The sequence below is a fragment of the Diceros bicornis genome, chromosome 1 (genome assembly GCF_020826845.1).
Source record: "Diceros bicornis minor isolate mBicDic1 chromosome 1, mDicBic1.mat.cur, whole genome shotgun sequence".
Lineage (NCBI taxonomy): Eukaryota > Metazoa > Chordata > Mammalia > Perissodactyla > Rhinocerotidae > Diceros > Diceros bicornis.
Window position 1 is genome coordinate 37,519,361 of NC_080740.1, and position 21,717 is coordinate 37,541,077.

Genomic DNA, 21,717 nt, shown 5'->3' on the forward strand with positions numbered 1-21,717 from the left:
TCCTATCCCCTCCCCCAAAAAAGAGGGGTAAATATTAAACTACTTAAAAATCCAATTCCTCATCCTTTACCCAAAAATTATTGAGATCAACTAATGTAGATTTACTGTACTTATAAAGTTTTTGTTTTTTACAAAAATTAGCTCATGCATATATAATTCTTATACTACAAGGTTAGAGGCAAATGATTTCAAAATACTGATGTCTGATATTTCTAGAATATTTGTCTAAATCACAAATTATTCTAAACATATGTGGCAGTTCAAATATTTTACCAATTTTGCCCATGGTAAATAAGATATTAAAATCTCTTCATCAAAAGGTTAGAGAGCAATCATTTATATCCAATCCACTTTTTTCAAAGGTGAAATTAAATTTACAACCTAGTAAAATGAGTAAGGATATCTTTTAAAAAATTAAACCCCAATTATTCAACCAGAAAGTAAGTCTAATGCTTTTTTGTTTATGTACTACTCTTCATTACAAGTCTTTTACTGAATAAAGATGAAATAAACCTAATGTGACTGTTTGCAATGATAACTCCTTAAACACCATTACATCAACCCTCAGAATAAAATGTCAACACAAAAATCCCAGTGATTCCGCTCATTAAAATCACAGGTAAACTGAGTTTTCTCAAACCAATATGGAGCTTTTTATTCAGAACAATTTCATTAAGACAATTGCAGGGCAAATATGCCATCATAAATTTTAATCTGAAGAACAATAAAGTGCTGAATGATAATTACCTGAATCTTTTTTAGTACTTCTCATTTATCTGTTCTTAAGTTAAAAGAGCCCTTTCTGTGGTATTAGCAAAGCTGTTTAAAAAAACCTCAAAAGAAAAGAAAAGAAAAGCTAACTTTCAGTAAGGGAACAGGAAGCACTGCAACCATTTGTGTTTAACTATGGTGACAAATAATTGAGACCAAAGTAATTCATGCAAGTTATCTTTAAAGGTATACCTAAGCTTGAAGAAAGAAAGAACAGTTACTGACCTTTGATACTAGGGCAGTAAACTGCACACTAAAATACCTTAATTATCCTAGGTGCCTAGATCTGGCTTGGCAAGCATCATGCCACTGACATGCTTTAGCTCTTTTTGTAACTAAAATGATTTGCAGTTCAATTACTGAATATTTCAGTGTGACTCATTAAGCTGTGTGATAAACTTGGAGGTTAAATTTAAGCAAATTCTCTACACCTAATCACATTATCAGCATAAGCAGGACAACGCTGGCGCAGCATGAAAGGTGGGTCACTTGATAAAGATTCTTCCTTTTACTGCATGATATATTAAGATGACAGACCTAAATTTCAATTGGGTTAATGAGTTAGAATAGATTTGTTTCCCAAATTTAGCACACAATAATTTCAGTGGATTAGAGAAAGAAATCTCAGATGTGAAGGAAAAAAACAAACAAAAAGGCTTGAGCTCAGGCAGCTAACCTATAGCTCTAAAAATTGTCATGCTACTAGAGTACTTTCATAAAATGAACTTTGTAACAAACTTAACAGTGTTTTGAGTTGAAATTGACCAACCACTGCATAGAAAATATGCTAACATAAAACAGTCAAGTCTAAACCGGTGCATAGAGAAGATAAAGCACTTATGGTAACTGCAAATGGTAACAAGTCCATAAAGTCTGTACAACCTAGCATGGAAAAAAGTCCATAAGGGGAAAAAAATGATAAGTAGAAATAGTCAGGAAAAAAATAAAGTGGAAATAGAGGAGAAGCTTGGAGAAGAGAAGGAAGCAGCAGAAAAAACAGACCTTCAATTGTATAAAATTCACAGACCAGAAGAGTATAAAGACACCACCGAAAAATCGTTAACTCTGTTCCAAACACCCAACAGCAAACAGAACCAGAATCGATCGGCCTTTGGCAGACAATTTTAGAAATCTGAATATGACGTTACATTTCTCAATAATTCACAAACAATATATTATATGGTATATTTATATTAAATACTGAGGAACCTGTAAATTTGATGATTATAATGCTTTAGCCAATGAGAGCACAATGATATCAAGCTAAACGAATGCTGGTGTTATCACAACAGTGCTCATTTATGAAACAACTGTTACCAATTCGTGCTTTAACAGTGCTAAAATACAGTCAAATTATCATCTATGAAGTGAAACAAAGGTCTCTAGCTTTTCTGGGATATGCCCTTTATAATATATTCTATGATTCACTATGACACGAGCAGCAAGACACTGCAATGTGGTATGATTTATGGGCTGGATCAAATTTTTAGCTATTTCCTTCTCATCCAACAAGTCACTAGCAGTTTGTTTGTGCAAGTTTGTGGCATCAAAATGTGCACCTGATTTAATAAGGAGATTCATGATGTCTGGATGGTTGTTCAGAGCAGCGATATGTAGGGGACTGTTGTCATCGGAGTCTCTGACGTTCACATCAGCACCACATTCTATCAGTATGGCAGTAACTTGCAGAGATGGAAATTTACAAACAGGGTACCGCCCTACACATGTAGTATTCTTGTCCACAGCCAGATGAAGAGGGCTGAAGTTATTCTTTCCCCTTGGATGCAGCTTTAGAAATCTGTATATAGTCTGCTTTTTGAAATGGTCCTGTTCTAGGCTACAAGGAACTTTTTCTAACAAGCAAATTAAGTGCAAAATGATAGAAAGAGCCTTATTTAACTGTAATGGGTCAGCTGGACACTGAGTTTGTTTGATAGCTCGCTCTATTTCAAGGACACTTTTGCATAGTATGCCCATAAGATCATCAAATGTAACAGTGGTGCCCAGCAGGCCTTTAGCCCTATCCTGTAGCATAAAAGAGAACAGTTCTGCAAAAGACAGTAAGCTGCTGGCAGTCATGGGGCTTAAAGGGTCCAAATTGTTCTGTTGCATATCCAACGCATACTTCCATAGGTTGATGCATCGTTTGAAATTTCCAGAGTCTGCATAGACAGCGCCTCTATATCTAATATAGTAAGAGGTATCAGGATGAGAAGGACCAAGAATACGTTCTCTAATTAATAGTGCCTGCATTCTCATCTCATCAGGATCAGCAATAAGACATTCTAGTTCTTCTGCACTGTTTACCTCCTTGGCATAATCATAAGCCATTATTAGTGTCTGTGGTACTGGTTTGCTAATTATATTAGTCCTATCACTGTACCTCATGTTCATTGCCTTTTTCCAGTATTTCAAAGCCCCAAGTAGATCTCTTTTTTTGTCTACAAATGTAGCTCCCAGAAGTTCCAGAGCATTGATCCGTTCCGTCTTGCTGGTCTGTGCATGGTGAGTCAGAAAATCCACAATATTTGTGTGACCAGTCACACTTGCTGAGAGAAGGGGAGTCATTCCATAACCATCCTTTTCCATCTTGGCACAATACATAAGAAGCATCTTCATGATGTCCAAACTTCCAGATTCTGCGCAATCATGCAATGCAGTATTTCCTTGAGGAAAAAAAGAGATATATTTTGAGGGACCAGGATACAATGTAATACATGTATGTACTTACTTACTTACTTACTTATTTATTTATTTATTTATTTATTGTGAGGAAGATCAGCCCTGAGCTAACATCCATGCTAATCCTCCTCGTTTTTTGCTGAGGAAGACTGGCTCTGAGCTAACATCTATTGCCAATCCTCCTCCTTTTTTTCCCCAAAGCCCCAGTAGATAGCTGTATGTCATAGTTGCACATCCTTCTAGTTGCTGTATGTGGGACGCTGCCTCAGCATGGCTGGAGAAGCGGTGCGTTGGTGGGCGCCCAGGATCCGAACCCTGGCATCCAGTAGTGGAGCACGTGCACTCAACCGGTAAGCCACAGGGGCGGCCCTGCATGTATGTACTTTAGAACCTAAAGAAAAGCAGGCACCTCCAAGTCGCTCTTAATGGGACATACTTGAATTTGATTACAAGTAAGAAAAAGATCCCCAACACCTAAAACAGTGTCTGACACATAGCACGGGTTAAAGAAATACTTCTTAAGTTTGCTGAATAAATGAAATGACCAAATGAGGCATGAAAAGATATCCCAAGTCACTAGATGAAAGTCAAAATTAATCCATAGCCTCTTGGTATTTTTCAATAATGTTTTCAAGTACATATTCTATGACTAAAAACTGATAAAACGAAATTAACCAGCTATTCATAGTTTTGCTGATAGTCACTTAACTTTCTGGGTCAGCTTCCACATTTATAAATGAGAAATCTAGTCTATAATACCTAAGATTCTCCAATTTGATTCTGATAGTAGTCAGAAATTATTTTTTCAGTATTTCTGATTGCCAAGTGAACTTCAGCTGTTTTAGTCAAAATTCTTGGTAACAAAATACTTTCCTCAAAAAGGTCCCATAAGAAAAACAAGTCCAATGAAATCTGAAAAATATGTGGGTGGTTCAATATGAACTTTAAAAGCAGACATCTTAAGTGTCCTTTCATAATGCATTATTTCCCATTGTAATTTAATTTTTTAACCATTCTTTTTAGATGTACTAAATGTTCTAATACTGTCCTGTTCTTCTCACACGTGGATTAAAACTGACAACAGGCACTGGCACATTAGTAAAAGCCTGTATGGAACATATTAAGACATTATAACCACCCAAGTATTTTAGCTACCTAAGCTTAATGATAAAAATTTTACTAATTATCAAAACAGAAATCATCATGCAAACATTTGATATTTACATACAATGTTTAAAGAGAATTTCAACAGTGAGTCATTTTAAGCATGTGCACAGAAGAGAGTTAACATAGCTGGCTGACACAGCTATCCTTAGAAAGACCTGCTTGCAAGAATGGCCCCTGGTTGGCTTCTCGGAATTTGTCTGGTAAACAGTTCCAAGATATAAAACTTTCCCCAAATGATAAGCATAACTCACTGTTTGTGTAAACAATGCATTTTATGCTGAACACCTGTTTTCCTTGTGGGAGTCTAGAATTTTAGATCTGTGCTCAGCAAAGGATGTCTACATGATCAGCCTCCAAGAAAATCCTTGGGCACTGAGTCTCTAACAGTTTCCCTGGGCAGAAATATTGCACACATGCATTTATGCTGCTAGAAGACGACTGTACTCTGTGACCTCTCATGAGGAGAGAACATAAAAAAGCCTGCACATAGATTCCTCCAGACCCCAACCTATGCCTTTCCCTTTAGGATCCAGCTGCATGCCCTTATTACATCATTTTAATAAATCTCGGCTGTGAGTACAATTACACGCTGAGTCACCTCCAAACATGAAGGTGGCCTTGGGGACCCCTGACACAGCATGTATACTAGAAAGTATTTTAAACCTGAATACTTCACATAAAAATCTATAACTAAAACTGTAAAAAGCAAGAATTATCCTCTTTAGTCTTCCATGGTATCTACAGGGGCTACATAATTATCTGGATATTTTTATTCTGATCCAGGATTTCAATGGTCTACAATGGAATGGTGTCTGATAGAATGTTTTAGCAATGAGTATGGCAACTAAGCACTGAGAGAGCAAAAAATGAGGTGGACAGGATTTGACTCCTGGGCCATAGTTTGCCAACACCCACTCTAATCCAAAAGACATTATCAATACCTGCAGTCAGAGATTCTGCTTATGTTTCACATCACTCCATCCCAGCACCAGGAACAGACCTGCTCACTCCCACCTCCACGCCTCTTGCTCTTAATTTTCCTGTAATACACTCTCTTCTTTACCTTTTTAACTTCTTGTCCTTCAAGTTTCACCAGAAATTTCAGCTGCTCAAAGACACCTTCTTGGTTATACCATATCAATTTGTCATTTTGAGAATGCTTGGTGAATAAATGTATCACTCATCCTGGTAGGTACTCATAGTATATCTACAATATTATGTAATAGCTTACAATAGCATAACATTACTGCTTCATGAATAGGTTTTCTTACCCAAACTGTCTATTCCTAAAGAACACAGATCCTATATTTCCTTTATATCCCAGGTAACAGCACACCATTAAAGCTAAGGTAGATTCTTAAATTTCTGATACTTGATATCACAAAAAGTAATTCAAACTTAGCTTCTGAGGATAAAATAAGCTTAAAAAGTAAAAGCTTCTTAATTACTCTATGAAGTTAAGTATATAACCACCACACTTTCACACCTTGGAAGCCCTAAAAAAAAAGCAGTTTTAAAGCAACTATAATTTTTGTGTCATGTCTCCAAGTCTCTTTACATGGTATGTTCTGATAGAGTGGTAATCAGTACATATACAACTATTTCCTGCTTTTCACCTACATCTTGGTCATTTTGTCAATTATGTTACTACACTGTCTACATGAACTACATAGATACTACATAATCATTCTTAATGGCTTTACGGTGAAAGTTCAAGTAATGTGGCATGTCATAAATTACATAAACACTTCCCTGTTGACCGACATCTACAAACACTTCCCTGTTGACCGACATGTGCACTGCTTCAGAGTTTTCACTATTAAAATTAATGCCCAAAAAACTATAAGGACAGATAACAGACCAGTGATTGCCAGGGGTTGGGTGCTGGGAGAGAGGATGACCGCAAAGGGACATGAAGGAACTTTCTGTTGTCTTTATTATAGCGGTGGTTACAATATATGTTTGTCAAAACTACAAATTACAGTATGTTTGTCAAAACTTACAGACCTGTATTCTAAAAAAGATGGATTTTATTGTATATAAATTATATTTCAATAAACAAATGACAAAAAAATTAATGCCTACCTTAAAACAGAATCACAAATGTGTGATAGCTTAACACATCTTTAATTCACTTCCAACGGAATTATAAAACCTTTTAAAAGTTCCACTTTTATAGTACTCTTTCTAGCACTGGAATTAATTTTTTAATTTTAATTTGTATTACCTCTATATCTAGGAATATAAAATATTTTCCCATGTCTGTTCACAAACTTTATTTTCTTCTATGACATGTCTAATTATGTTCCAGTTTCTGGGATTATTCTGACTTTCTCTCTATAAGTACTTTACAAAATGACAACCAGTTGTCTGTTATATGTAATGTACATATTTTGCTCTATCAGTTGTTTCATTCAACAGTGTTAGATAATGCTGTAAGTATTACATGTAAGTTCTCGTGAAAAAACATAACAAGCTGAATTAAAAAAATCCACTTACTATGTTCTTGTGACTAGTCTGTGCTAAGTTACATGCCAAAGACCAATAAAATCCTATTAATTTTTGCTAGATAACTTCACTGATTTGAACTTTTGGTGCATAGCAATATATGCCAAGTACTAATGAAGATTCAACTCAAGCATTTTCCCTGGGTTATGTGCCCCTTAAAAATGCTTCCAGGGGCTGGCCCGGTGGCGCAAGCGGTTAAGTGCACGCACTCCGCTGTGGCGGCCCAGGGTTCGCCGGTTCGGATCCTGGGCGCGCACCGGCGCGCTGCTTAGCAAGCCATGCTGTGGCAGCATCCCATATAAAGTGGAGGAAGATGGGCACACATGTTAGCCCAGGGCCAGTCTTCCTCAGCAAAAAAAAAAAAAGAGGAGGATTGTCAGATGTTAGCACAGGGCTGATCTCCTCACAAAAAAAAATGCTTCCATAATACAATGATTGCACTTTCAAAAGATTTTGTATCTTTACCTCACAATGTCCTATTTTTGTATCCTCAAAGTGAGAAAGAAAATGAAAAATAGAACACAAAGTTCAAAAATAAATATTACCAGGCATCTTAGATGGAATCAAGGATATTTAGCATTGAAATTTAACGAATTTACCTTTAGGTAAACAAAAAAGATAAGTATTGTATTATACAGTTCTCAATGCCTGATTAAGAGAAAGTTCATTTGAAGAAAAAATAAAATTTCTGGCACTGAATTCATAATGGAAAATTTTTATGACTTCTCAAAAGACATGTTTATTAAATGGACATTTCCTAAAAATCAAGCTAATGGTACATTAAGTGTTAATTCAGTTAAAGTATTTCTGCAGAAAGTTAAAATAGTATGATCTAAACACATTAATTTTCAACTATATAACATACAAACACTGTTAAGAAAACTTGGAAGAATAAAAAGTAGCCATATTCATTGAGATGTTTCTGGAATTGATATTAAGGGAAGGAAATTATGGAAAGGGCTCATGCATTAAAGCACAGTAGTATTCCTCAAGAAGACCTATCTGAAGTGCCAATCTTAGCTGCTGTTAATTTTAACGAGACCTGTAATCTTTTGATAATAGGCACATAAAAGATAGGAATTCATGCTCAACTGTGAAAATACAGGCACCTAACAATGGGGTCAAGATTTTTCTAAAATAAGTAATCCAAAAACATACTAGTATATTGAGTAAGAATTAGTTTGAGCCCTAAGAATGCCCTGGCTCCAAACCAGGTGTTTTGGTTTTATTAAAAGATATTTATCTCGGGGCCGGCCCGGTGGCGCAAGCGGTTAAGTGCGCGCGCTCCGCCGCGGCGGCCCGGGGTTCGCTGGTTCTGGTCCCGGGCGCGCACCGACGCACTGCTTGGTAAGCCATGCTGTGGCGGCGTCCCATATAAAGTGGAGGAAGATGGGCACCGATGTTAGCCCAGGGCCGTCTTCCTCAGCGAAAAAAGAGGAGGATTGGCGGATGTTAGCTCAGGGCTGATCTCCTCACACACACACACACAAAAAAAAGATATTTATCTCGACTGTTTGTGTTAGCAATCAACCACTTAAATCATATAAGAACCTCACAGCATTTCTAAATACCTCAATTTGGGTAAGATAACTTAGACTCACCAGGATCAAAATTAAGTCAGTTTCCAAACCACTCCCAAGTAGTAAATAGAATTTATCTTTTTAAAGAAAGAAAAATGTCCCCATAAGGGCTATAAAATATTTAAAAAATATAAAATGTCTATTATAATCTAAATTGCTTTTTCTAGCAATATCAATTCAACAGATTCTCTTGTTTGTAAAATCTTCACATAGTTCAAGCTATGTGTGTGTTTAGTATGTCAAATAAAGTTGTGTTTCTCAAACTTTAATGTACAAAATGACCAAAGTATCACAGTAAAACGCAGATTCTGACTCACTTGATTTAGGGTGGGTCCAAGAGATGCCTACGTTGCTGGTCTTTGCTACTTTGAGCAGCAAGTAAATAGAGGAGGAATCTTATTTTCTTGTTTGCTATATAGATATTTGCCATATAGCAATATCAAGCCATATAAATACGTTTAAAAGAAGGGTTAGGTCACAGCCCCGTTTTACACCATACAGAAATGAAACTTCACCATTCCTCTATACTCTAAATTTAAACACTATATGCCATGGCAGGAATAGGGTGTGTTTTACAACTAGATTACACAGTGTGATCCACAGAAAAGTTCCTGTCTATGTAATAAAGAGTATAAGTAAACCCTGCAGTTTATTCTTAACAATTTTCTTGTTTAAGTCAAATCCAAGTGATCCAGTCAAATCTTTAAAAAATTAGTTTGTAAAATAAAATCCAAATTGCTGTAAACAATACCATGAAAAGAGTGAAAAAACAATCCACAGAAGAAAATATTTGCAAAACAATACATCTGATAAAGGACTTGTATTCAGAATACATAAATTACTCTTATAACTCAGTAATTTAAAAAAACCCAATTTAAAAATGTGCAAAGGATATGAGGACATGTCTCCAAAGATAGACAAATAGCCAATAAGCACATGAAAAGATGCTCAACATCATTAGCCACTGGAGAAATAAAAATCAAAACCACAAAGAGGGTGCCAGCCCGTGGCGTAGCTGTTAAGTGCGCGCGCTCTGCTGCTGGCGGCCCGGGTTTGGATCGCGGGTGCGCACCGACGCACCGCTTGTCAGGTTCGTCCCGCATAAAGCGGAGGAAGATGGGCACAGATGTTAGTTCAGGGCCAGTTTCCTCAGCCAAAAGAGGAGGAGTGGCATGGATGTTAGCTCAGGGCTGATCTTCCTCACAAAAAAAACCCCACTTCACACCCACTAAAATGGCTATCTTAAAAAAAACGAATAACAAATGTTGATGAGGGTGTGGAAAAACTGGAACCCTCCTACATTGCTGGCAGGAATGTAAAATGGTGCAGCCACTTTGGAAACGTTTGGCAGTTCCTCAAAAGGTTAAACAGAGTTATTACCATATGACGCAGCAATTCCACCCCTATGAATATGGCCAAAAGAAATGAAAACATACATCCACAGAACTTGTTCATGAATAGTCACAGCAGCGTTATTTCTAATAGCCAAAAAGTAGAAACAATCCAAATGCCCATCAACTGATGAATGGATAAATGTGGTATATTTATACAATGGATTATTCAGCAATAAAAAGAAATAAAGTTCTGACACATGCTACAAAATGGATGAGCCTTGAAAACATTACGTTAAGTGAAAGAAGCAAGTCACAAAAAACCACATATTATAATTCTAATTATATGAACTGTCCAGAACAGGCAAATTTATACAGACAGACTAGTGGTTGCCTAAGGGGGGGGGGAATTAATAGATATGGGGTTTTGGGGGGAGCGATGAAAAGGTGATTGTGGTGATGGCTGCACAACTCTGTAAACATACTACTGATTTGTACACTTTAAATGGGTGAATGGTATGTGAATTATGTCTCAAAGCTGTTTTACAATCAAAGTACTTGTGTCTTCATTAGGTAAAGGTGTGAGTTTTGACAGACAGAAGCAGCAATTAAAGGGTCTTTTATTGTAATAGATTTGTCTGGAAATGTACAAAAACAATTCTCATCTCTCCTCTTTATTCTACTGTACTTGGCATCCATTCTCCTTCAACTTTGTAGCTGGGACTAAGCTAAGTCTATAAGAGGTCCACTTGTAAAGATGGGAAGAGGGCGTGTGTGCATTTTAACTGCATAACAATGCTGATTCCAAGTATTTTATTCCCGAAATAACTAATTGGTAGGTGTTAAGGGAGGAGGTGAGAAGGAGTAGAAACACTTTAAGGTATCAAAGGAGCATGAGAAGGTTCCTCTGCTCAGAATGTTTCCCTTCCCCATGTATATTCCCCCCATGTATACTAAGGACAGTTCCAAAAAAAAAGGAATAAGAAATAAAATCAAAGACCAACTGTGCCAAGATTACCATATGCCCCCCTTCATTAATTCTTTGTATAAGGCACTGAGCTAGGAGCAAACGAAAATTTAACAATACAGGTCCCTGAGCTCACGACAAAGTTAACTGCTAAGGAATACCTGCATCCACAGAGGTAAGATACATTCTTATGACTCAAGGGGGATGAGGAACTGCCTCTGAAATGGGTCTTGATATCAAGTAGAATTTCCAAGGCTAACAGCACCTGAGCTAAGGGATCAGGACTAAAAACAACCAGTATTAGTATAACTTCATTAAAATGAGACAATGTAAATTGATGAAAACATCAACATTACAATTCATTACAATTCCCTTTCCTGGCCATTCTAGTTCAGACTCTCTATTCAACTGCAGCTTTTCCCAAAGGGGGGGAAAAAAGAGGAGGAGAGACATTTTAGTCACATTTGCATCCAAGTGACTTCTTTACCTGGGCCTCTCCCCACCTCTATCTTCCATCACCTACATTCCTGATGTCTCAACAGCATAAATCTCTAGAATGCCAAGGGCTTCCTGAATTTTGTTTTAAACAAACAAATTTAATTAATCAATATAGGAAAATCTGATAAAGATGAACTCAGTGAGGGAACCACATGTCCCCAAAGGTCAATAAGTAAAACTTAACCTCTGCCTTAAGTTTGTGTTGCTGCCAACAACTCTGAAATAGCAGTAGTGTTCAGGATCTACTCATTTTCACCAACTTCAGTTCAATTCTGTGATGACTCACAGTTCAAAATCCACTCTCCAGGGATAGAGGAACACAATGGATACTTCCCTACTGAACTCAATTTACACATCATTTACAGCTTAGCTTCTCCAACTAGGACACCAAGTCACCCTGAGGATAGAGAGAAATGTGCCAGGGGATACAAGAGGGACAACAATGAACATGGAACAACTTGCAGGAGCAACTTGATTTGGGATTAAAATGTCAATGAATTCAACTAGTAAGTTATTTGAACATTATTATTAAACCAAAATAAATACCAGTGTGTTACAGAGTAGAATGAAATTTTAAGTCCCACTCTTACTCTTCTCTGCAAGGTGTGCTGAGGTAACCAATAGCTGAGAAGAGTGCTCAATGTCAACGAAAAGAGAACTTCATCTTCCAACCCTCTCAGACAGCCCTGAAGTACACTGAAATAACCTATACATGACAACAGTCATTATCTTTGTCCATTACCATAATACCAACAGTTCTTAACCCATAGGGGAGATTTTCTTTTTGAAATTCCTTTGCATTTACAGTGAGTAAAAAAAAAAAATAGGATTTCTATTTTTTTTTTACATTTTCTTGACTGAAATACATCTATACCCTAAAGTGCCTATACTATGGGAGAGAAATGATATAATGCCTGGGGTTTGATTTAAGCTACTGCAGAAAACAAAAGGAGAGGAGGAAGAAACGTATTTCTTAAAACTTTGGCAAATGTGGATAATTGTTGACGCTAGGTGATAAGTGGTTCAACATATTCTTCTCTCTACTTATGTATAAGTTAGAAAATTTCCATAATAAAAGGAACTAGCTCTACTCTCAAACCCTTCAAAAGCTACAAGGATTTCTCCCTTTTCTGAATCCCTAAGAATTCTACCTGTACCACTCATTTTTCACAGCTACTGTCTTAATTTCTTACTTCAAGTCTTCATGTACGTATTTATTTCTGTATTGAAAGGACTACAAAACACAGTCCTTGCCATTAAGGAGCTTATAATCTTTCCTCTCTTACATCCAACACATTCATTCAACAGTCTCATTTACCAAATACCCACTATGGGCCAGATACTCTTTCTAATGCATGGATATAAACAACAGGTCTCGAGCCTCAAAGAGCTTACAAAGTAATAGAATTAGAATGTAGTTAGATGGATTTCTCTAAAAAATCCCGTTATTCCTCTGTTGAAAACTTTCACTGGCTTACCACTCCATAAAGAATAAAATCAAACTCCTTTACCTGGAAGTCAATGTCTTCTATAATCTAGCCCTGAGTGCCCTTTGGTCCAAATATGCCTACTTTCAGATTCCTGAACTTTCCACGCATATTTCTCAACGTGACTTTCCTTATGTCATTTCCTTAGCCTTAAAAATGCTATCAAATCCCTTCTGCAGGTCTGAACCCCAACAATCCTTTCAAGGCCCAGTTCAACTTCTCCATGAAGCCTTTCTAGTCACCACACTTTTCTAAAATCCTACAGCATAGATTTATACCATTCCTGTAGCAGTTAACAAATGTGACGTCCTTTTTCTTCTCATAGCCTCCACAATGTCCAACACAATGCCTTGCCTACAAAAAATGCACAGTAATTACCAATTTACTCAATTACTTTGGGTATCTAAAATGATTGGCCTATGCGTGAGGACAGTGTGTCCTCTAGGGCCAGTCTCCCCAGTTCCAACTTAGAGAGCTGTTCTAGTGGTCTGCAATACTCAATCAATCACTTTTAGCTGTTCAATTCCCAGAGGAATTTGCCTGTAAAAGCAGAACTGAAGGGCTTAAGTAACTTCACCACAGATCTGCAAAGTCCTATTCAGAGTCAAAACAAAACAAAAAAACATAAAAAAGAACCAAAGAAAGCCAAAGATGACTATAACCATGAAGTGCTGAGATCAATGTGATAGCTCTGAGATGGGCTTGTCTAATCACTTCTGATTTGGGGTCTACAGTTTTAAATAGCAACCAACTCTCCTCTTTCAAAAATCAATTTTTGTGTTCAACTGGAGAAGTATTTCTAAAACCTCAAAGTTTTTCTCCCCTTTTTGAATGCCAGAGGAAAAGAAGGCCCACTGTCCCCTCAGGTAATGAGTTGGTTGAGATAAAGTATTTCCAAATATCCAATAGAAGAAAGCACTACTGTTGCACTTACCATATTTTGGTTTAATTATCTGCTTATGAACCTGTCTCTCCGATCAAATCATGAGCTCCTCAAGAGCAGGGAATCATGGACTGTATATCCTGTCTTACTCATCTTTGTATATCCTAAGTCTTAACAGCCTGGCACACTGAGAGACTCAATAAATGCTCTCTCAATTAATTAATGAATTCCATCTTAGGTTAAAACATGTTCAAAATGCCAACAGCCTGTTAAAAAGTAATGGAAAGAGGTTAAATAATATATTCAAATGCCAAGTGCCTGTTAAAAAGCAATGGAACGTAGAAGTCACATGCACTTTATATTTAAGCAGACCAAGCATAATCTATTGAGTTTTCTTTCTTCAGAATCATTTCCAATGGGTGACATATAAAATTTTCTAGGAAATTAATCCATTTTATCCTTAAGCTTACCAGTCTTTTCAACTTTTTGGATGGGGGTAAAAATGTGGGAAAAAATTCTTTCTTGATGCACTATCAGATCCTTCTCCAGTGTTTCTGCCTTAGTTTCAATTGGGTCTTGCCTTTTCATTACCCTTTAACCCATAAAAAAATCTGAAGAGTCGGGGGCCGGCCCGGTGGTGCAAGCGGTTGGGTGCGCGCGCTCCGCTGCGGCGGCCCGGGGTTCGCTGGTTCAGATCCTGGGCGCGCACCGACGCACTGCTTTGGCAAGCCATGCTGGGGCGGCGTCCCATATAAAGTGGAGGAGGATGGGCACGGATGTTAGCCCAGGGCCGTCTTCCTCGGCAAAAAAAGAGGTTTGGCGGATGTTTTTTGTGATCTCCTCACAAAAAAAAAAAAAAAAAAAATCTGAAGAGTCAATGAGAGAGTGATTATCAAAGAATGGAAGCTTCAGGATCAGAGTGGGGGACGGTACATAAGTATTTTAATCTGCCCCCAACATTCATTAAGAATTACTGTTGAAATTAAAAGGCACCATGAAAAGGTAAAAGTACTTCACATAGTGATATATATTCATACTATATATATGTGTGTATATATGTATGTATATGAAATTAAGGCTATCTGAAAACAACTTTTGGTATAAAATTGTTTTCTTGTGTTACGTGTTTTTTTTTTTAAGGCATAAATATTAGATATTGACACTGGGGGAAAAAATGACTCTAGAATTAGCAGACCACTTGGCCAAAAGAGGGAGCATACATATCCTCACATAAAGGCTATATGATGATGGTGATAAAAGGAACATTCTTCTGAAATAGCAAAGGTAATCAAGTTAAATACTGTTCACAGTTTATTAGGTAAAAATCCTCACAAAAATATGAGCTATTTATAGTATAGTTCTCTCATACTTTATATCTCCAGAGGTATATAAAGCGGCTTTGAAAAACATAAGGGAAATAGCACCAGTACGCATCTCTCCAATGACCTAAGAGTTTAAAACATACCCCAATTTGACTTAAATATATGCATTTATCAACAATCTGCACATCATTAAGCTGATGAACAAAAAGCTCCAAACAAGAAACAAAAAAATCCAACAAGCCTAAACAAGGAGCCATACCTTCTTCGACTTGTGATTTCAGAGCATTCCCACGATCACTTAAGCCGTCATTTGCTCTCTTAAACCGAGCATTCTTTAAAAGAATGATTGTTTAAAAAAAAAAAAGTCACCTTGTCCTTTGACCCAACAACCTACCTCAAAGATAATAGGAACAAATGAAAAGATTTGTAAGAATCTTTACATAAACATTTTTATCACACTGAAAAGCCAGAAGTAATGTAAAACTCTGTTAGTAGAAGAGTATACAGCTATTGAAATTAAGGAGCTACAATTAATGACATTAAAGATAACATTTATTAAGCTAAAAAACAGGTTACAGAAGAGCATATAACATAAAATTGTATATATATCTATATGCAAAATTCAAAAATATCTTTGGAAGGATTATCTCTAAGTGCTGGAATTTTGTGGGATTTTTCTATTTCCTGTGGAAAAAAATTTTTGACAGAAAATCACAATGAGCCTGTGTCATTTTAATAACAAATCTTTTTTTAAAAAGCTCATACTAACTTCAGTAAACATGTCCAGGAACTATGTAGTGCCCCATAACTGTGTGGTTTAGCCTCTGTGAAAGGCAATCAGACAGTATCACAGCTATAAATGAACATTCACTTCGATTCAGCAATTCCACTTACACATATTTATAATACGACTATTCTCACACAAGTGTGCAAAGACACACTTTTGTTCAAGGAATATTCACAGCAGCATTGTTTATACTGGATGTGACCTGACTGTCTATCAATAGGGACCAGATAAATAAACTATGTACATTCATACAATGAAATATTGTGTAGCCATGAAACAGAATGAGGTAGCTATGCGTACTGGAGTTGAATGACACCCAAGATAAATTAAGGCTAAAAAACAAAACAAAACAGTATGTATCAACTAACAGCGAGGAAAGAGGGAGGGAGAGACACACAGTCAAGTATACTTGTATTTGCATAGACTATCTCTAGGACACACAAAAAACTGTAAATACTGGTTGCCAGTGGGTTGGAGGTCTAGAAACCAGGGGTGATAAGACTTACTTTTCATCGTAAACAATGTAAACCAAATTGTATTGTTTGAATTTTTTTTTTTTACCATGTATGCTACTTTTAAGTTTTAATAGTTTTTTAAAATTAGGCAGTAAATTACTTTGCTGTTGTATAAATAAATATGCTTAAGGAAAACAAGGTTTTCAACTATCAAAATTATGTTATCAAAACAGTTGTTTTTAAGTGTTTAAAAAAACGCTCAACTATCATTTGCTGCATTTCAGCGATTGTTACAATCGCTGAAAATTATACACAACCGTAAACCTGAGCTCTTCTTCTGGACAAAGGTGTTTACATTGTTGCTAGCCAACAAATCCACATCTGTTTAACTCCGTCCTTGTTTTGCTCTCTCAGTATTGTAGCAGTTTTAAAAATCTGTTTTCTCTCTTGCTAGATTTAATACCTGTTCTATATAAAAGGATTTTCTATTGGCCACACAATAAATAGGAAATAAGGGAACAGATTTTCTCCTTTTCCATTGATATTAATCCTTCCAGGTCAGTCTGGCCTAGCCTTCACTGACAGAGTAACAAATGAAATGCCTAGCTAAGACAAACAAAACAATGACTCACTAGACATAGTAGTTTCTACTCCAAGGGTGTTCTAAAAAAATTAAAGCTAAGAAAAATATACTACACTGAAGTATATTCTCGAGTAGATTAAACACAAGCCTTAGGTCTCAGATCAACTGCCACTAACATGCTCTAAAACTTTGGGGAACCCATTTTCCAGGAATTGGAAGTTAATCCAAATAAGCGACAGAAAATGCTGCCTAATATAGTGATAAAGATCTTATCACACTTGTTCAATGCATTATAAAATATGAGAGAAACAATCAACAAGGTTATAAAACAGGTCTGTCAATGTTGGCTTACTCAACACCACTGCTTATGATTATCAAACTTCCTGAAAATAAGTGGTAAACACTTAAAAAATAAAAATGAAGAAGCTGAACTCACCTTTAACACTTTTTCTATTAACATCTGCCCCCTTTTCAAGTAAATACTGAGCAATCTCTTTGTGTCCTTTGTAACATGAAATCATCAAGCACGTATGCCCATGTCGGTTTGACACTTCCAAATCCGCTTTGTGTTCTACAAGGTACTTCACTATTTCCAAATGGCCATCGAAACAGGCAGCTCGAAGAGGAGTTGAATTGGTTAAAGTCGTGTTGTTGACAGATGCTCCATGATTTAACAAAGACTGAACCACCTTCAGATGTCCCGCTGCAGAAGCGGCCCACAACGGGGGAGCCCCCTCAATGGTTTCGCCATCAAAATTGACCGAGCCGCCGACTTCTATCGAGGCACTGCACTGCTCCAGAAGGAATTCCACCATGTCAAGGTGCCCATACCTGGCGGCCATCAAAAGTGGCGTGGCCCCATTTGTTTTTTCAGAGATCAGGGAGGAAACCTCCTCTTTGGATTTGCTTGCCAACAACTTGGTAAGAAGCCGGAGTTTGCCATCCCGAGCTGCGTTAAATACTGCTGTCTTTAGATCCATTTATGTCCAGTTGAGAGGCTGTGCTTTATTTATCCTTCAGAGCAAAGCTCCAGCTTAACTCTATCGACACAGGCAAGAGTTACAGGAATGAAACTTCAGGGTTAATCACTGCACCCGAGTGGATATAAAACCACGAACAGTACGTTCTGTGCTATTGTCTTCCAACATCTGACAACCAGAGTACCAAACTAGAGAAAGAAAAAAAAGCAGTTTTGATTTTCTAAAGGTAAAGGCAAAAACACTACTTAGGTTTTCTTAATTTCTACTCCTGTGAGAAGGGGGGGGGAAGCGCCATACTTTAGGGACTACACAACCCCCAAAAAAAGGTAGGAAAGGCGAATACAAAAAGGAACACAGATCCGAATGTTTTGGTGGGAGGCAGTCTCTTCCCTATATACGGTAAATTGAAACACTACAGGCAACCGGTTTTCTCGCCTCCTAACCAGCCAAGCTTTGTTCTAGTTTTGCTTTGCACACGCCCAGAAAGAGTACAACCGAAAGAGCCATGAGATGCGGCTTCAGCAACGTTTCTCTTTCTCACATCTGCAGAAGAGAGCGGGCCAAGGGCGCCGGCTGAAAGGCCTCATTGTGGCCAGGATGGGTCTCGAGAAGGAACAAAAAGGTCGGACACAACAAACCGCGGCAGCTAATGCCAAAACCCTCACCCAAAAGCTGCGCTTTCCTTTACAACTCCTCGAGGCTCTCAGGAAATCCGGCTGCCTTTTAGCTAACTTGCCTGCCCCATTCTGATCCCCCCCTCCAAGAGATCCGCAGGTTCCCCAAACCACAGACGCCCCTACATAACCTTCACCTCTACCTTTTCCAGATACGGCAGCCCCTCCCCAAGCTCCGGATCGACCAGGACCCCCTCCCGGCGGGCCGACGAGCCTGTGGCCTCCAGCCCGCTGCCCGCCTTCCGCTGCCGGTGGCGCCCTCCTTCCCTTCCCGCCCAGGCCCCTCCGCGGGCGCCTCAGGCCGCGGCCCGGGCTCGGGCAGGCCGCCGCCGCCGCCATTACTACCTGCCCGGGGGCTAGTCCTCCCCGCCGCCGCTGGCCGCTCGGGCTCAGGCCGCCCCCTTCAAATTCAAACCGGTGTCCCCGCCGCTCGGGCCGCGGTGCTCCGCCTTCGGCCGCACAGCTCCTCCATGCCCCGCGCCCCACAGGAATGAATCTGGCCGCGCCGCTCGCCCCGCCCCCCCACGCCGAGCTGCCTCCCGCCCTCCCAGTCTGCGCGGGCTGCAGCGGCTGCCGCGGCGGATGGTGTAATGGGCTGCGGGCCGGGGGCCGGACAAGCTTGAGCACTGCTTCACATCACTGACGCGGCATCCGCGCCATTGGGGCGGGGGAAGGCGGCGGCCACACCAAGCAACCGCCTAGAGGTGGGGCGGGCCGGCCGGCCGGGGCGGGGCGGCGCAGGGGGGGCGGGGCCACAAGCCTGGCGAAGGGCGCGCCTGCGTGCGGCGCGCCGGGGGCGGGGCGCCACGAGGGGTCCGGGCCGCGTGGCGCCGGGGCGGCGGGAGTTGGGGGGAGAGGCTGCCGAGAGCCCGCTGGTTCTGCGTCTTGGCCTTCCGCGCCCGCGTTCCGGGAAGCAGGGGTTGGAGATGTCTGCTTCCCATTCCCAGAACCCGACACGGTGCGGGGTAACCATTATTACTTTCCCGTACACTTAACACCCTCGGACTAGCCTTTTCTCTCCTTCCTTTGGTGGGCCCTGGAGTATATACTGAGCTCGTAATTAGATCTCAAAAAAAACAAAACAAGAAAAACACAAGAAACGGAAATTTGAGAAAAAGATTAGTTTTGGGGGCTGTCAAACATGACTTATTTTTTTACAATGTGGACTCTAAAAAATATAAAGGCTACGAGGAAGGGTAAAACTTAACAGCAATGTAAGTCAACAAGGTCGAGTTCTCGAACTCGGAGCAATAGAACTAGGAAATGAAAGAAAGCTAAAAAGTTAATAAGAATGAAAATTACTACTTCATATAGCAAGAAATAAACTTCTGGAATTCGTGACGTTAAGACATGGGATGTATTAAACTAAGTTGAAGAAGAGTATAAATATGTTTAGGGAAAAACACCCATAATGAGTCATGATGAGAAAATAGTTTTTGGAAAACGAGATCATCAATCTCTTGAACACTTTATTTTGGGGAACCTAAACTCACACAGTTCCTTGGAACCATTAGGAGAAAGAGAATATTAGGTTAGACATTATCTGACCCCCAGCATCATAAATGTAATCATCATAATTATTATTATAAAAGTCATGAAACATTAAAGACATTTTACAAAAAATCACAACTTCATTTTTACATATTTACCTATAGTGGTGTCCAGAAGTTTATGTCGTTTTACATAATTGAAATCATAATTTTCGTGCAACTATATATTTTGCTTTTTTCCCTTACCATACTAGAAATATTTCTCATGTTTTTACAATCTTAATAATCATTTTTAAGTGGGTCATATTTCCCTTAGGTAGTCAGTACATAGGGTCAGAATCAGTACCCTAAAATTGAAGTTAAAGTTACTACTACTGAGAAGAAAATGTAAAGGAACAGAATATAAATGATGAGAGCAAAAATCAAACAACCAAGAGGACTGGCTGTTTTATCCCTAGCGTACAGGTCACAGTTCTATACTGCCAAGGTATAGACACCAAACAGTGTCCCTACCAAGGCCTAACCTGAGCTGACCTGTCTCTCTTATCAAATTCAATAAGATGATGTAAAAATTTACATCAGTTGTCTTCAAACTGAGATGTGCATTCCCCAGAGGATTTTCAAGGAGGGTAGGTGCACACTTAGTTTTAAGGCCACCAGTTTCTGAATCTTCAACTTGTATCTATAGTGTTTCCTAAAACCAGTTTGCTGGAGAAGGAAAGCAGTCAAGGTCCCTCCCTGTTTCATTTCATTTCTGTTTCACAATAGCCATATAGTTCCCAAATTGCAAAGAGAAAGGGCATAACTCTCCCTCATTGAGATCTTAAAATGGTGCCTTGCTCCAGGGTATAAAAACCTCAGGCAACCCTTGTCAGTTATCAATTTAAAATAGCTATATTGAGAAAGTGCACACTTCTAATGACTGGGTAACAAATTCTTTTGCAAGTTAGATGATTTCCAAATAATTGCTTTCAACAAAGTGTGACCTTAAGATCACTAAGTGAGTTTATAAATTAGAAGGAGTTCAAAGAATTGAGTGACATTGATATGACAAAACTCCTTACACCTCATCTACTTATTAATGTAAAAACATTTTCTTAGAATTTATAAAAATGAAAAATTGAGAAAAACACTGATGCTAAACTCTGTCTCATTCTTGTAAGTAGTTTTAACACATGCATGTACAAATTGTAAAACATTATATGTTTAATAATTATAAAAATTTGCAATATATTTTATATTGTTTTGAATGCTCAATTATTACTAATAAATATATTGGTATCTCAATCTAGAAGAAAGTGTTTCAGCACTTCCAGTCTTTCAGTCATAGGAAATTTAAAATTTTTAATGTAAATGTATATATTTTTTCATTGCAGAGAAATATAATAGGGTGATCTGTAAAATACATTCAAACGTAAAAGTATGTTAAATTATGATATATTCCTGAGGAGTAGGTATGTGGAATAGAGTTATAAGTGTGAACAGAAAAATAAATTATGTAAAATACACTGTAGGTAAAGAAGAGTTTGTTCATATATTTTTTTAAATAGTA

The 21,717-nt window shown here is 38.3% G+C and overlaps 1 protein-coding gene across 1 annotated transcript; it reads right to left on the reverse strand.

Moving 5' to 3' along the window:
- Positions 1–629: 629 nt before the first annotated feature.
- On the reverse strand, positions 630–19,310 carry FEM1C (fem-1 homolog C). Its single transcript, XM_058538778.1, has 3 exons — positions 19,021–19,310; positions 17,458–18,189; positions 630–3,437 (listed from the first exon to the last, which is right to left on the reverse strand). Exons 2-3 carry the CDS (start codon positions 17,999–18,001, stop codon positions 2,128–2,130), a joined length of 1,854 nt encoding a protein of 617 aa, XP_058394761.1. The 5' UTR covers positions 18,002–18,189; positions 19,021–19,310; the 3' UTR covers positions 630–2,127.
- Between the last annotated feature and the right edge of the window lie 2,407 nt (positions 19,311–21,717).

What these genes read in the sequence shown, in the direction of transcription:
- FEM1C (XM_058538778.1), bottom strand. Translation starts at nt 18,001, where the DNA reads ATGGATCTAAAGACAGCAGTATTTAACGCAGCTCGGGATGGCAAACTC. An exon ending in TAATAGAAAAAGTGTTAAAG is followed by an intron (nt 3,438 to 17,457) that starts GTGAGTTCAGCT and finishes TTTTTCCTCAAG; the next exon opens with GAAATACTGCATTGCATGAT.